Raw genomic sequence first — 13,776 nt, forward strand, 5'->3', positions numbered from 1 at the left:
GTCTACAAGGGAAGAGGATAAGGGATTTATATGTTATACATGCGTTATGTGTCAAGGCACGGCACTGGGTGTAGCATCACAGCATCAAAACGGGAATCAAGACGGGACAGACCACAGCATCAAAACGGGAATCAAAACGGGACAGACCATCATGGATAAAAGTATTTTTTGAATTTCGCCCGTCATTTCCTGCACATATGCCCAACTTGGGCTATTGTCGGATCCGCACCTATTAATCATCTCCCCTTCCCTCTCCGCAGTCTAGCTCTACTCCAACCCCTCCCAATCCACCATCACTTCATTCTGGTCGTTCCATTTCTTGGCATCGTCTTCTGAAAAAGCATACGAATGAAAGAGAGAAGGAATAATGAGCACTCCCCCGCCCTCTCAACTATCGCAGAGCCATCACAGTCTATCTAAGGTAATGCCAACGATCAGTCAGGGAACCCTACCAACCCGCACGCACAAGGCCTTGGTCTCAGGGTGAAATGAACGAAAGAGCAGAGATGACAAGGACAGAAGAGGCCTCTGTTCTAACAGGGCACAGAAGTGTAGAGAAAGGACATAGGAGAGAGAGGAAAGACAGAAGGGGGGAAAACTACTTTGGGGCTGGTGGGTTCTGCGCGAAGGAAACGCCCTTGGCGATGTTGCCCTTCAATCCTTCCACGCAGGCCTTGAGAAGCACCTTCTCGTTCTCGTCGAGGTTTGTCAGAGGGTTCAGAGCCTTCTCAGCTCCGCTGGCCTATCTGGCTGTTAGTGTGTCTCCAGCAAGAAGGGTGCAGGTATCCTTACGCCTAGTTCAACTGGGACCGAGAAGAAATCGCAGCCAGTCTCCTTGGCAATCACATCACCACCTGCAACACCTGGCAGGTAAACGAAGGTTGGCTCGACGATGCCCTTCTCGCCCTTGAGACCTCTGAGGACCTTCTCTGCGAATCTTTGCATCGTCAGTCAAGTCCTTCTATCGCCAGTGGGCTGCATACCTGTATCCGGCGTATGCCATGGAAAGGGTGGCAGATCCAGCGCCATCCTTAGCCTTGACAACCTCGTCACCACCGAATTGCACACGCTTGACCAGATCGGCCAGCTTGTCCGAGGGGATCTTGACAGCAGGCTTGGCCTGGCTGAAGACAGGGACGATGGTCTCTCCGGAGTGACCACCGATGACTGGGATGGTGAGGCTTTGAGGGTTGGACTCGCCAACAATCTCAGCGACGAAGGTCTCGGCTCGGACGACGTCGAGGGTGGTGACACCGAACAGGCGCTTGGCGTCGAAGACACCCTTGGCCTTGAGGACCTCGGCGGCAATGGGGACGGTGGAGTTTACGGGGTTGGAAATGATGAGGATGTAGGCTTTGGGGGCAACCTCGGCAATGACCTCGATGAGGCCCTTGACGATACCGGCGTTGATGTTGAAGAGGTCATCACGGGTCATTCCTGGCTTGCCTGTGTTCCAGTCGTTAGCCTCTGCTTCTCGAGGTAGGTAATAGATTGTACGTACGGGGAATGCCAGCAGGGATAACAATGATGTCGGCGTCCTTGAATGCGGCCTTGGCTCCATCATCCTTTGGCAGGTAGCCGGTGATTTTCTAGACCCTCATCAGTACACACAGATCCCGCTCTCTCCCCAGATATACATACGGCAGGTGAAGAGATGTGGGAGAGATCGGCGGCAACACCAGGAGTGTTGACGACATCATACAATGCCAATTCGGTAATGAGAGGAGAGGTCTTCAAGAGGAGGGACAATGGCTATGAAGGATACGTTAGCAAGTGGTCTGCACCGGCGCCCGAGGTTCATTTCTCACCTGTCCAATTCCACCAGAGGCACCAGCGACGACTGCAGACCCGTTAGTATTATCCTCCGAGCTCCCATGTTGTCAAACGCAGCATACCGGCTTTGATTCCCATGATTGCGAGGTTTTTGATGAACGGGCGAGTATCTGCAGCGCGTCAATTGCTGGTCGTTGCTACCCCGCAGTTGCGTCTGTGTTTGCGTCACAGCGGGAAGAGGGACAAGATGATACATACCTGTTTGTGAATGTCTAGTATGCAGCGCACGAGGAGTTGACTGTTAGACTTTGGATCTGGAACAAAGGGTCAAGAGAGAGATGGCGAGAAGTTCGATGGAAAAGAGAACGGGAGAGGGGTTGATGAGGACGAGGCGTCTTGTTTCGTTGCAAGCGAGACTAAGGTAAGGCAATGAGGGGTTCGCGGTTGGGCCGTTGATACTAATACATACCTTTTGGACTCGACTTTTACCGTGGAATAACTCTGCGCGCGAGCACTTTAATTGTTCTTGTTTATTTTCTTGGATGAAAAAAGGAGACGGGGGAGGGGGATTTCATATATATACACATTCACATATGAAAGGGCCATCAATGCAGAGCCCACTAATTGCTCTATTGGCTGGCCCGAAGGTCCTTGTGTCGCCGAGGCATTCATTCTCTTGTCGGAGAGTCTCGGGCAAGGCTCCCTTGGTGGTGGACCTTTGGGGCAATGGACGATGCGATTCTTGCCGATGGTCGAGCGATTCACATGCCGGGAAGACGGAAATACCGCTGCTGGGAATAGGGGAAGAGGAAATATGGGGATGGGGATATCCACTGGCGCGGCTCCAGAGTGTCCAGAGGGGAATTATGTTCAAGAGGCTGCTTTGACTTCTGCCGAGCCCTCCCCGCCATGAATGATGATACCATTCCAGAGGACTCTGCCATCAGGGAACCATCTCCACCAAACCACCGGCTCGAATACCAGACACAAGCCGTTCGATACCCATCAGAGAATTATATCTGCAACCCTGACCTCCTCTCCAATAGAGACCGGCCGTCCAGTAAGGCCCATCCATCCAGTAAGGCCCGTCCATCCAGTATAAGGCGCACAATTTCACATGACACCAAATCTCATCATTTCTTTCTCAACAGCCAGTATTCATTCTCATTCTCAACATACCCTCCATTCTTTCAGGAGGGCGAATTCTATCCCGAGAACTACCTAGCAAAGACCATTGATGCATGCATTGATTGATTTTCATTTGAGAACCCCCCCAAAAGCCGTTACAAATCCCACGCTCATTCCTCCTTCTCGGCCACGGCCTTCTTGGCCTTGGCTCCCCGCAACTTCGGCGCTGGCGCCTCCTTCTTGGGCAGTTGCGCTCTGCGGATGGCGCTGGCGCGGGCGACGGCCGCGGCGCGGAGGTCAGGTCGGTATCCAGACTTGGCGGTCTGGCTGGCGATGGCCTTGTAGGTCCTGGAGAGAGAAGTCATCAGCATATATTTTCCAACGAGGTGTTTGGTGTCGAGGAGAACTAGAACTGGGCCGAGAAAATGGGGAGACAAACTTTCTGGTGGTCTTGTTGGCGCCGAAGGTGACCTTGTGCGACAGCTGGGCAGGTCGCTGGGGGTGCTTGGTCTTCTTGGTGATGACGGTGACGCCGCCCTTCTCAGCTGGGAGGACACCGACAGCCTATATCTCTCACATCAGTGACCCGTCCAAAGAACCCTTCTCAACCCCCATTCGTATAATCTGCATACCTTCTCGTTGACGAAACCAGCGTGCTGTCATCCTATTAGCTATTGCATCTTCTGCCCGACTTGGAATACTTACCTTGCGCGAGTGCAGGTTGGTCAGGTTGAGAGGGTCACGGGAGAATTGAACACCTCCGTTGGTGTTGCGCTTCACGAGGAAGGCATTCTGGTTTCCTGCGCGAGGATCAGTCTCAGAATCTGTATGCGATCTTCCCAAGCCGCATCCTCCATCCCATCATCCATCATCCCTCATCCCTCATCCTTCCATGAATCCATCCCTCGCACCCAATTTGGCCCTCTCGCCAGCTAGAAACACACACGGACAGAGACAAGGGAAGAACATACGAGTGACCTCCCAGATCAGGTCCGCAGACACGTTGTTGTGATGGCTGTGTACGGTCGACATGTTGGCTGTGGGTTGCTGACTCTGACGTCTCTTCTCGTCTTCTCAAATTCTCAAGCAACAACTTCCTGCGAATATTCGAAATTCCCTAAGCCTGTGTGCGGCAAAATGTGCGCCCTCCATGATTGGTCCTCGCTTCCGACCCCGGCTAGACCCAACATCGCTAAGCGCATCTTTTGCCCATGATCCCTCGCAGCCTCAGGCAGGAAGACAAGCGAGGCGGGCCCTTTCGTCAGCAGAACATGATTAAGCATATAATCGCATCACGACCCCTTCGAGACGGGATCGACGGCATCTTGAAGCTCTCGAAGCAGAAAAATCCTACCCAAGGCTTTTCGAATATGGGCAGGCTTTGATCTTGCCTTGCCCGCCTCCTCTCCTACCTACGCCTCATCTCTTTCTCGGTCCTCGTCTTATTCTTTTGATATATCAGCTTTTTGAAACCCTCCTCGTCTCTCGTTCCCTTTGACTCTCCTACCTTACCCGCGAATCCAACTTCGGCTTCAAGAAGAGAAAATCGACTTTTCTTTTACCTGCCTCCTACCTACCTTACCTACAGTACCTAGTAACTCGTGTGTTTCTCCCCCGCGCCAAAGACAAACATGGCATACGTACTCTACACCAGCGTCTTCATCCTCCTCATCATCTCCAGCAGTACGTTATAATTGTCCCCCTCCTCCCTCCTCCCTCTTCCACTCTAACCCCCCTCCCCAAACAGTCCTAATCTTCACACGACACCACTGGCTTCCCCACCTTCCACACCTACCCTTCATCACGCCCTCCTCACCCAGCTACCAAACGCTCCCCACATTCAACACCGACATCTCCTCCGGTCTATCATCCACGACCTTCGACCTAACCACGAACCTCGCCTCCGCGGACCCCCGCGCTGGTCTCGACACCCAGGCTAAGACCGAGATCAAGAAGATTATGAAGAGCCAAAAGGTCGGCTTTGACGAGGCGAGGAAACTTTATGTGGAGCGCAGGTTTGGAGAGAATGGTATCGCGCCCGATGGGAGACCTAGGGATCCGAAGTTTGTGAGTTTTTCGTAGGCTCGAGGAAGAGAGAGGACAACCCAGGCTTCAAAACCGCTCTTGAGATTCCAAAAAAGAATCTAAACGCTTCACGAGATCCGCCCTCACGAACAGCGGATTAGAGCAGCAGAACCAGGGTTACTGGGTTGGCAAGCAGAAACAAAAGAAGGAAGAGAGAACTTTCATCTCATCTATCAACTGAGCGTATTTACCAGCGGGCGTTTTTGTCTTGTTTTTCTGGATTGGATTGGATTGGATTGCAATTGCAATTGCATTGGGATGGATGCATATGGATTACTGATCGGCGTACCCCGCCCCGCGTCTGCTGTTTGTTGGCTTAACACTACCTACCATGGACATCGAATTTCTTTTGTCGAGATATACTCAGGAGGATGGATGGAGTGAGGAAGGGATTCTATAGAGAGCTACCTTACCTTACCTTACCTTACCTATACCCACCTAGCATAGGGTCATGCGATTTTCTCAGCTCGTCACTCTGATACACACATTCAACATGCAAGGTTCCTTGATAGAACACTAATCTTGTGACATTTCCTTCTCGTCTCATCTTTGGACTACCTAATTATTTTTCATAGCCCAGAGCCACACACACACACACAGATGCTTGAACACTGCGAGAATACACAAACAGGGAAGTGCAAGGAGTAGGAACCCGCAGATCACGCTCGCGTCAGTACGAAAATCCCCATCCTACCTCCCTTACGCCAGTGATTCGCCTTTATTAAGCACTCGATCATCATCCCTTCAAATGCTTTCAAAATTTCCCGGACCCTACCCTGCAACTCACGGGAAGGGCTTGTAGCTCCAGATCCTCGCCCGCATATCTCCGGATCCGGTAGCGAATGAGCCGCCAGAGGGGCTGGGTGCCACCGAGATGACCGAGTTCTTGTGGCCTTGCAACATGAGTTGCGTGTTGCCGGTTCGCGGATCCCAGAATTGCACCCCGCGGTCCTTGGATCCGGAGAGGACCCAGTTTCCATCTGGGGTGAGGGCAACCGAGAGGACGAAGTCCTGAATCAATTGTCAGTATGGAAAACGCAACATCACAACAGGAAACTTACCTTGTGTCCCTCGAAAGTCCTGATGCACCGTCCACCCTTAGGAGCGGTGTTGGGGTGTCCACCTCTGGGTGCAACAAGCTCCCACATCTTGATCGTCTTGTCCAAACTACCAGAGACGAGATCCTTTCCGTTTGGCGCGAAGGCAACGGAGTAGACGGAATCCTTGTGGCCGTCTGGTCCTTCGAGACGCTCGACGAGGTAGCCGGTGGCGGCATCCCAGACCCGGACGCTCTTGTCAAGAGATCCAGCGGCGACATACTTCGTGTCGGGAGAGATCGCAACGGTGGTAACACCATCCTCGATACTGAGGGTCAGGATATTCTGACCCGCTTCAATATCCCAGAGGCGCACCGTACGGTCGCCACTGCCAGATGCAATGGTACGGCCATCACGAGCGAAGTCGAGCGAGTAGATATCTTGCTCGTGACCGGCAAAGGTGTTCCTGATGGATCTGGTGGCAATATCCCAAACCTAGGCACTGTCAGTATACGATTCGACAGATCACCTACGGGAGGGGTAACTCACCCGGATCAGCTTATCCTCTGCACCGGTTGCCAGGAATCTTCCATCTGGACTGAAGCACACGCTTCTGATGTAGAGATCGCCAACCGAATCCACCGACTCGTCTTGGAGGATGCAGATCTTCTGTCCGGTAACAACGTCGAAAATCTGAGCCGATCGGTTGCAGCCCGTCGCAACATATTTGCCATCATGGCTGAATCTGACGCAGCAGACAACACTCTCGTGCTGGAGGGTGTGGACCAGGTCAACGTCAAGGATGCGAGGCACGCCAGGGTTGAAGATGGCAAACCAATCTGATTCGACCTTCTTCTGGTGCGCGGGGAGACGCTCGAGATCCAGCTCTGCAAGGGCGTTCCCCACATTGCTGAATGGTCCCACGCGGTGGTCAGGAACGGGATGCCCAACCTGAGGGGATGCCGCGGCTCGGGGGTCTGAGTATGGGATCGGTTGACCCATCGAGGGCGTTGCTGGACCGCCGCCCGGTCCACGATTTCCTAGACGTGGTCCTTTGCCGGGGCCTGGAGATGCTGTCGGCGGAGGAGGCGGGTTAGCATAACCGTTCGGTCCTGGTCCAGGAGGATAGTTCGCACTCTGGAACGGAGGGGCCTGGGGTGGTGGGGGAGGCGGCCCTGGCTGGGGCATCTGATGTTGTGGAGGACCTTGTTGATCTGGTTGTGGTGGGGGAGGAGCCAGACCCGGCGCTCCCTGTCCGCCCTGCGTCATGATCCCGCCGAAGAGGTTGCTCGGGCCATGGCCGATGGAGGGGGGCGCTTGGGAGGGGCCAGTATGCTGAGGGGGAGCGCCAATGCCCGAGGCGCGAGGGTTACCACCGCGCGCCTCGAGCTCGCGATGGAGACGCTGGATCTCCTCGTCGTATCTATGACGGTGTCAGTAGAGGAGCGCGTCAGAGACATGGAGAGATGCTACTTCTGCTTCAAGGCCAAATGTGTCTGTTCCATTGTATAAACCTTTTCGCGAACCATCTGCATCTCGTTGATCTGTTGCGCGACTGTGAGGAAGGAAAAGTCAGCTAGAGTCCCCGCAAACCCAGCGGCGATAGTAGAGTGTGCTCTCTTACTAGAGTGTTCATATTCCCCACTTGCTCGAGCCTGGTTCTCGAACTCTGCGCGGATGCCATCCAGCAGCTCGTTCAGGCGGGCACTGCCGCCCTGGGGAGGTGGCGCGAGACCACGGTGCTGGTTGTACATGGACATGGTGATGGAGACAAATGGATGGTGGGTTCAATGGCGGGATGTGAATATGTGAACCGTGGATGGCTCTCGCTCTCTGCGGTGCCCTCGTGCTCTATGCTCTAGAGAGCGCTGTCAATCGACGGGGGAGACGGGTATTTGAACTGGTCGCTGGTGAGTTGACGGAGCCTGAGACGGGGTGGTGCGCCCGGATCAGGCTGAACGGGCGCGGTCTGTAGCTCAGCGCTGCAGCGTAGCAGCGGTATGGTTGGATGCTTCGACGCGCCGGGAAGATCTCCTTCCAGCCTGCGGACGAGGGCAATGGGAAGAACTGATGCGCCTGATGTGATGCGACCGATGGGGAGGGGGGAGGAGGAAGAGGAGAGGAGGGAGAAGGAGAGGAGAGAAGAGAGATGGAGGAGATGGGAGGAGGAGAGGGGAAAGGAGAGGAAGAGAGACGCGATGTGAAGATGTGGCGATGTCCCAAAGTGAAGATGTTGATGGAGAGGACAAAGGTGGTTGTGGTGGTGGAGGTGGAGGGAGGTGGAGTTGTGAGAAAGACGAGACGAGACGAGACGAGAAGAGAGGTACGTGGGAAGAGAACCCACCGACGCAAATCCGGTCAGTGGTTTCCCCCCAAACTCCCCCAACCCACGGCGCTAAGGGAAGGCGAACCCTTGCAAAAAGGGAAGACTCCCGTGCGGCCTGACGATGGTGGCCTGAGGAATGAAAGACGCGGGATGGGCTGGTGGCTGGTGGCTGGTGGCTGGTGGCTAGTGACTGGTGGCTGGTGACTGTAGATGTGGCTGTGTGGCTGTGGCTGTGGCTGCCCGCTGACATAATGCATGTACGGGGACAGGGCAGGAGTACGGGGTAAAGGTGCCTTAGGGTTGATACTGTAGGGTTCTGGCTGATCAGACAGCAATCAATCATTCACCCTTCATGGAAGGGAAAACATCATGGATAGAAAAACATCACGGCAAGGAAAACATTACGGCAAGAAAAAAGAAAACAGTCATGCCTCTGCACCTGCATAAACTGCCCTCTCCCGCAGACCAGCTCCCGCTCATCAACAGAAGACGGCGGGAGATCCAAACCTGCAGCCGCCCTTGGATGGTTTGTTTCCAGGTTGTCACAGTGGAAGGTGTGGTCACGTGATTGACTCGATCTCCAGGTACCTGGGTAGGTATTGAGGATCTGAGAGTTCAAATCTGAGAATCTGAGAGTGGGGATCTGAGGTCATCTCGATGGAATGACACCAAGACACTGGAGCGGCTGGGCCCTTCTCTCCAGCGCCTATTAGATTTCATACTTCATGGACGTCTCGGTCTGGACCCTCTCCAACGACTTGATATATGGAGTCACGTGATATGCCTTCCCAGCTCGCCAGCTTAAGGTAAGGCAATCGATTGACCTCTCTCGTAGGGGATGGAAAAGACGAAGCGGTGATGGAGGAGGGAGGAGCCGTGTTCATCGCATCTAATCAATCTAATCACCGATCCATCATCTACAGACTACAGTAAGGTACACGGTACAGGACCACAGTAGTAAATCAGGTATCACGATGCCCCGGGTATCTCGAAATCCGATGGAGGTCAGTCACACCACAAACATCGCCTTACTCCTTAGAAATCAGGACCGCGCAATTACGGACTTAGCGCCTCACCAGCAGCGGAAATCGCGGTGTCTAACCCGAAGGGGCAGTGCCCTCGCGCCGCTGATTGGCCAGGAACCAAAGGTGGTACGAGTTCCAGCACCAGCGCGTCCTGCCCTCCGCCGTAATCCCGAGTACGACGCCCCGTCCAGGAACCGCAGTCAGGGCTCCCAGGGCTACGGTCGACCACAGCGCCATGCAGGACAGGAGACCGCAGGAGAAACATGTCGCCGTATTCGTATTTCCGAACAAATATCAATAACCACCCCCCCCCGGGTTGGCAACGCTTCAATCTCCATCTCAATCTCCATCTCCAACTCCCTCCAACTCCCTCCCTCTCTCTTCTCCCTCCTCTCCGCCCTCCCCTCTCCGCCCACCTCCGCCGCCCTCCACTCCGTCCTTCGCTTCATTCGGCCTCAACCACGACATCTTGCTCGACTTCAATTCCCCGCGACTGCGACTCCATTCCCGCTTCTTCGCGCCCCTTGGCGAGCCCCCCCCCTTTCCCATTGCCCACGCTTTTCCTCCGCCCGCCATGGATATCGCCCTCGAGTTCCTCGACACCTTCGTCTTTGATTACTTCTACGCCGCGCTTCTCCCCGTCCGCCCCGCGCCTTACATTCTCGGAGATGGCTTGTCCAATTCCACAATGGCCGACATCAAGGCCGCCTCGCCCTGGGTGCACCACTCCACTACCCAATTCCTCTCCTTGGAGCCCCGCGATGCCGCATACCTGAGCCAGTGGAATCGCGACAACCCGTACCGCCAGCTGCTGTCACTCTTCTTCATAACATGGTCAGTAGCCCTGCCGCGCGCCCCAAGATCAAAGGTCAAGGTCTAATATGTCCCCCCGCAGGTTCGGCGGAGCCATTATTTACTTCATCGTCTCCACCATCTCCTACGTCTTCGTCTTCGACAAGACCACCTTCAAACACCCCAAGTTCCTCAAGAACCAGGTCCGCATGGAGATCCGCCAAGCCTCGCTCAGCATGCCCGGCATGGCCATCCTCACCGTCCCCTTCTTCTTCGCCGAGATCAGGGGCTACTCCAAGCTCTACGACGCCCTTGATGCCGGGCCCGGCATGTGGTACAACTTCTTGCAATTCCCCTTCTTCATCCTCTTTACCGACGCCTTCGTCTACTTCATCCACCGCGGCCTGCACCACCCGTCCGTCTACAAGACCCTGCACAAGCCGCACCACAAGTGGATCATGCCCTCGCCCTACGCCTCCATCGCCTTCCACCCCGTCGACGGCTTCCTCCAGAGTACCCCCTACCACATCTTCCCCTTCCTCTTCCCGCTGCAGAAGTTCGCCTACCTGGGCCTCTTCGTCTTCGTGCAGATCTGGACCGTCTTTATTCACGATGGAGAGTATGTGGCCAACAGCCCCGTCATCAATGGCGCCGCCTGCCACACGATGCACCACCTCTACTTCAACTACAACTACGGCCAGTACACGACGCTGTGGGACCGCCTGGGCGGCAGCTACCGCAAGCCCAACGACGAGCTATTCCGGAGGGAGAGCAAGATGGGCCAGAAAGAGTGGGAGCGACAGGTCCAGGAGATGGAGCGACTCGTCAAAGAGGTAGAAGGCGAGGACGACCGGACGTACGGGGGCGAGGAGCTAAGCAAGAAGGACATCTGAGGAGGAGGACACGAGTTAGACGAGACGAGACGAGACGACATGGCTTGCTTGATCGGGTTATCGCGGCAGGGGTCGCGCGGGGAAAATAATACCTTACTACTAATGATTCGAATTCAACAGTGTGGCGCGAAGAGATTGTAAATATGCGCTTGCACATAGGGGTCTTGTCTGCATCAGCTGGCGTTTCTGTAGAGTTTCTTGTTGTATCAAATCGTATTATCAGGGGGGGATGATGGAGGGCCCTCGCTCACACATAGACGCGGCTGTGGTCGCGCCCACGCAAGCACGCATGTCACGTTAGTTATGTTTTTGTAATAATCACACACTCGTTTTGATGTCTTGGTATGTAATGTGAAGTTTTGAATGATTTGTTGGATTGTTGTTTCTGAATAGTAGTAGTAGTAGTAGTAGTAGTAGTAGTAGTAGTACGGGAATGAATGTATATATACTCCCCCCCCTTCTTTGTGGGACTCTTAAGGTACCTTACCTTACCTTACTTTACCTACCTTATACACCACCCCCTCTTTCTCTTCTTATCTCTAAAGAGACAAAGAGAAGATTCCTAGGCTGAATAGGTAAGGTAGGTAAGGAGATGATACTCTGTACTGGTTATCTAATAGAGAGTTTAACGTACGCTTTTTTTTTTCTTTTTTTTAATTTGACTAATAGGTGAGAGTGTGAAGGATTTAGAGGGTGTTTAGAGGGTGTTATTGTCGCTGTGAGTATTATACTGTCGCTGTGGCTATTACTATCGTTGTGGCTATTCACTGTCGCTATCACTACCTATATTCCATAAACGTTGTCTTCTCCACAGCGCTCTCCCCCTAATCTTCTCCCGCGAAACGAAAGTTATAGCCAAAAGGAGCGACAGAAGACCAACCACAAAAGACGCGATATTCCCTTTTGTCCACCCAATGTTTCGAATCTGTACGCAGGTAGGTAGTGACAAATCCCCATGTATCTAGGTAAGGTAGATTGAAACTCCAAGTCATGTGCCCTCGCTTATTAATCATGTATATGGTAAGGTAACGTCTGGTAGCTTGATCAATCCACAGACTTAACACAAACGATCAAGGACCGCCCCTTACACTGACCAGGTCACTGGCTTTGGTCTTTGTGGCACGCTCAAGCTCCTCGATACTGTGTTGTATCGAGCTATATCGCCAGCACGACTGCTCAAGGATCCTTGTAGGAGAATGCCAAGCGCATTGCTGTATACGACATCCCATGAATGAGTTCCTAACAAGACTAGTATTTAGCAATTGTGATCGCAGGAATAGAATGGACAGTGTCCTACCGTAGTCTAACGCATCAGAGACAAGAGCATTCACGATACGAGAGACAAGCTTTGATGTGATCTATAGTTTCTCTCGAACTGGATCCTTTGTGATTACACCTTGGTCCATTAGAAGCTTCATCGCACTTCACGACGAGAGCTGTCAGTTTTGTCGAGTTTAAAACCATGATGACGGAAGATGAGTCCTGAAATCAGATGCTTGATCCCGCTATTAACGTAAGTATAGGCAATGGCCTCGCGAGACTTGTCTCGAGTATGTGAACTTACAGCCCATTACAGCTTCGGCGATACTAGAGCTAAACGCTCCGAAGATAGTTCGAAACATAGGGTCACACCGTCACAGTCACACTTTGCCCTGAAGATTTCGAGACGGTGCTCATCACAGGTCACGAGAGCGGCCTAGATAGGGGGGCGGTTCCTGCGCCTAATCTGGGCTGCAAGAGCTCGAATCTGCTTCTTCCGTACATCAGAGGGCGCAAATCGTTCTCGAATAGCGAAAGCTTCGGTAAGGACGACAGCGGAAGATGGGGAGGCAGCAGAAGGTTTAGTAGGTAGATTGGGAGGAGGGCCTGAGGAGCTTGCCCTTTGAACACTTAGCCGTCGTCTGGCCATGGCGAGGAGCTTGACGGATGTGGGATTCGACCCTTCGTGTGAAACTCCTCTGTCGGGATGCGAGCTTGGCTTTAAGATCTCGGCCGTAGCCGGGGCGACAGGATGCGCGGCGACGGCGGCTTTGACCTGATCAGAGAGGGCGAGAAGGCGTCACTCATTGTTTGCAGGCTTATTTCGGGTGCAGAATCCGGGCCACGACAGAAGAAACCTCTCGATATCTTCCCTGGTCGAGATGTCGTTAGGCCTAAGTACTGAAAGAGAGAATCAGTTAGCATGAATATCATCGCAATTGGCTTTGAGGCGAGTAGCTAGACAAGGATGCTGTCTAAAGCGGGCGTCAGCTTACCTCTTCTTGAGCGTGTTCTGCTTGAAACTATCAAAGCGGTCGATAGCGACAGTAACAGCGATAGCGACGGCGATAAGGTAGTGACACCTTAAATCTGCCCGTAGGGTACGTCAAACTATTAGATAACCACGCAGGGTATGTTAAGCTTTCGGTCCTTGTAGCATATTATCTGTTAGACGAATAATAAGAGAGTCTTAATTTCTTGAGTGAAGGAGTGGCTGTCTATTAATACAGGAGGGTTGAAAGAACTGAGTGTTGAAAGAACTCAGTGTTGAAAGAACTGAGGGTTGAAAGAACAGCATGTTGCCTTCCGTCCACAAAGGGACTAGGCAGCCAGCCTTAAGCATATATCACGTGCCTTAACTTCTAACAGGATTTGAGTTGATTTGATTCGATCTTTCCCCTTCCCGTGTCTCTTTTTCCCCCTCCCCCCCCCTCCCTTAAAAGGGATCTTGTTAGGGA

The 13,776-nt window shown here is 53.3% G+C and overlaps 6 protein-coding genes across 6 annotated transcripts; 2 read left to right on the top strand and 4 right to left on the bottom strand.

The window, feature by feature from the left end:
* Positions 1-118: 118 nt before the first annotated feature.
* M430DRAFT_175797 (hypothetical protein) lies at positions 119-1,972 on the bottom strand. Its single transcript, XM_024863706.1, has 8 exons — positions 1,896-1,972; positions 1,809-1,840; positions 1,642-1,752; positions 1,502-1,589; positions 984-1,446; positions 793-937; positions 603-742; positions 119-416 (listed from the first exon to the last, which is right to left on the bottom strand). Exons 1-8 carry the CDS (start codon positions 1,909-1,911, stop codon positions 413-415), a joined length of 999 nt encoding a protein of 332 aa, XP_024717721.1. The 5' UTR covers positions 1,912-1,972; the 3' UTR covers positions 119-412.
* A 1,099-nt stretch (positions 1,973-3,071) lies between these two features.
* M430DRAFT_145430 (hypothetical protein) lies at positions 3,072-3,959 on the bottom strand (the record flags this gene model as incomplete). The annotated part of the gene is made up of 5 exons (XM_024862947.1): positions 3,873-3,959; positions 3,607-3,701; positions 3,534-3,557; positions 3,341-3,465; positions 3,072-3,249 (listed from the first exon to the last, which is right to left on the bottom strand). Exons 1-5 carry the CDS (start codon positions 3,931-3,933, stop codon positions 3,072-3,074), a joined length of 483 nt encoding a protein of 160 aa, XP_024717722.1. The 5' UTR covers positions 3,934-3,959.
* A 573-nt stretch (positions 3,960-4,532) lies between these two features.
* Positions 4,533-4,983, top strand: M430DRAFT_53108 (hypothetical protein; the record flags this gene model as incomplete). Its single annotated transcript, XM_024868351.1, has 2 exons — positions 4,533-4,584; positions 4,649-4,983. 2 exons carry the CDS (start codon positions 4,533-4,535, stop codon positions 4,981-4,983), a joined length of 387 nt encoding a protein of 128 aa, XP_024717723.1.
* Positions 4,984-5,769: 786 nt separating this feature from the next.
* Positions 5,770-7,783, bottom strand: M430DRAFT_53109 (hypothetical protein; the record flags this gene model as incomplete). Its single annotated transcript, XM_024868352.1, has 5 exons — positions 5,770-5,997; positions 6,048-6,518; positions 6,573-7,446; positions 7,497-7,578; positions 7,648-7,783. The coding sequence occupies 5 exons, from the start codon at positions 7,781-7,783 to the stop codon at positions 5,770-5,772; spliced, it is 1,791 nt and encodes a 596-aa protein (XP_024717724.1).
* A 2,165-nt stretch (positions 7,784-9,948) lies between these two features.
* On the top strand, positions 9,949-11,059 carry M430DRAFT_108448 (hypothetical protein; the record flags this gene model as incomplete). Its single annotated transcript, XM_024861213.1, has 2 exons — positions 9,949-10,208; positions 10,270-11,059. 2 exons carry the CDS (start codon positions 9,949-9,951, stop codon positions 11,057-11,059), a joined length of 1,050 nt encoding a protein of 349 aa, XP_024717725.1.
* A 1,377-nt stretch (positions 11,060-12,436) lies between these two features.
* On the bottom strand, positions 12,437-13,179 carry M430DRAFT_175905 (hypothetical protein). Its single transcript, XM_024863707.1, has 2 exons — positions 12,624-13,179; positions 12,437-12,554 (listed from the first exon to the last, which is right to left on the bottom strand). The coding sequence occupies exon 1, from the start codon at positions 12,966-12,968 to the stop codon at positions 12,756-12,758; it is 213 nt and encodes a 70-aa protein (XP_024717726.1). The 5' UTR covers positions 12,969-13,179; the 3' UTR covers positions 12,437-12,554; positions 12,624-12,755.
* Between the last annotated feature and the right edge of the window lie 597 nt (positions 13,180-13,776).

This window comes from Amorphotheca resinae, assembly GCF_003019875.1.
Source record: "Amorphotheca resinae ATCC 22711 unplaced genomic scaffold M430scaffold_11, whole genome shotgun sequence".
Lineage (NCBI taxonomy): Eukaryota > Fungi > Ascomycota > Leotiomycetes > Helotiales > Amorphothecaceae > Amorphotheca > Amorphotheca resinae.

Bases quoted from the DNA above. Each gene is read 5' to 3' on its own strand.
- M430DRAFT_175797 (XM_024863706.1), bottom strand. The intron at 1,590-1,641 runs GTATGTATATCT...ATGAGGGTCTAG, and splicing joins CCCACATCTCTTCACCTGCC to AAAATCACCGGCTACCTGCC. The intron at 743-792 runs GTAAGGATACCT...ACAGCCAGATAG, and splicing joins CGGTCCCAGTTGAACTAGGC to GCCAGCGGAGCTGAGAAGGC.
- M430DRAFT_175905 (XM_024863707.1), bottom strand. From the start codon at position 12,968: ATGGCCAGACGACGGCTAAGTGTTCAAAGGGCAAGCTCCTCAGGCCCT.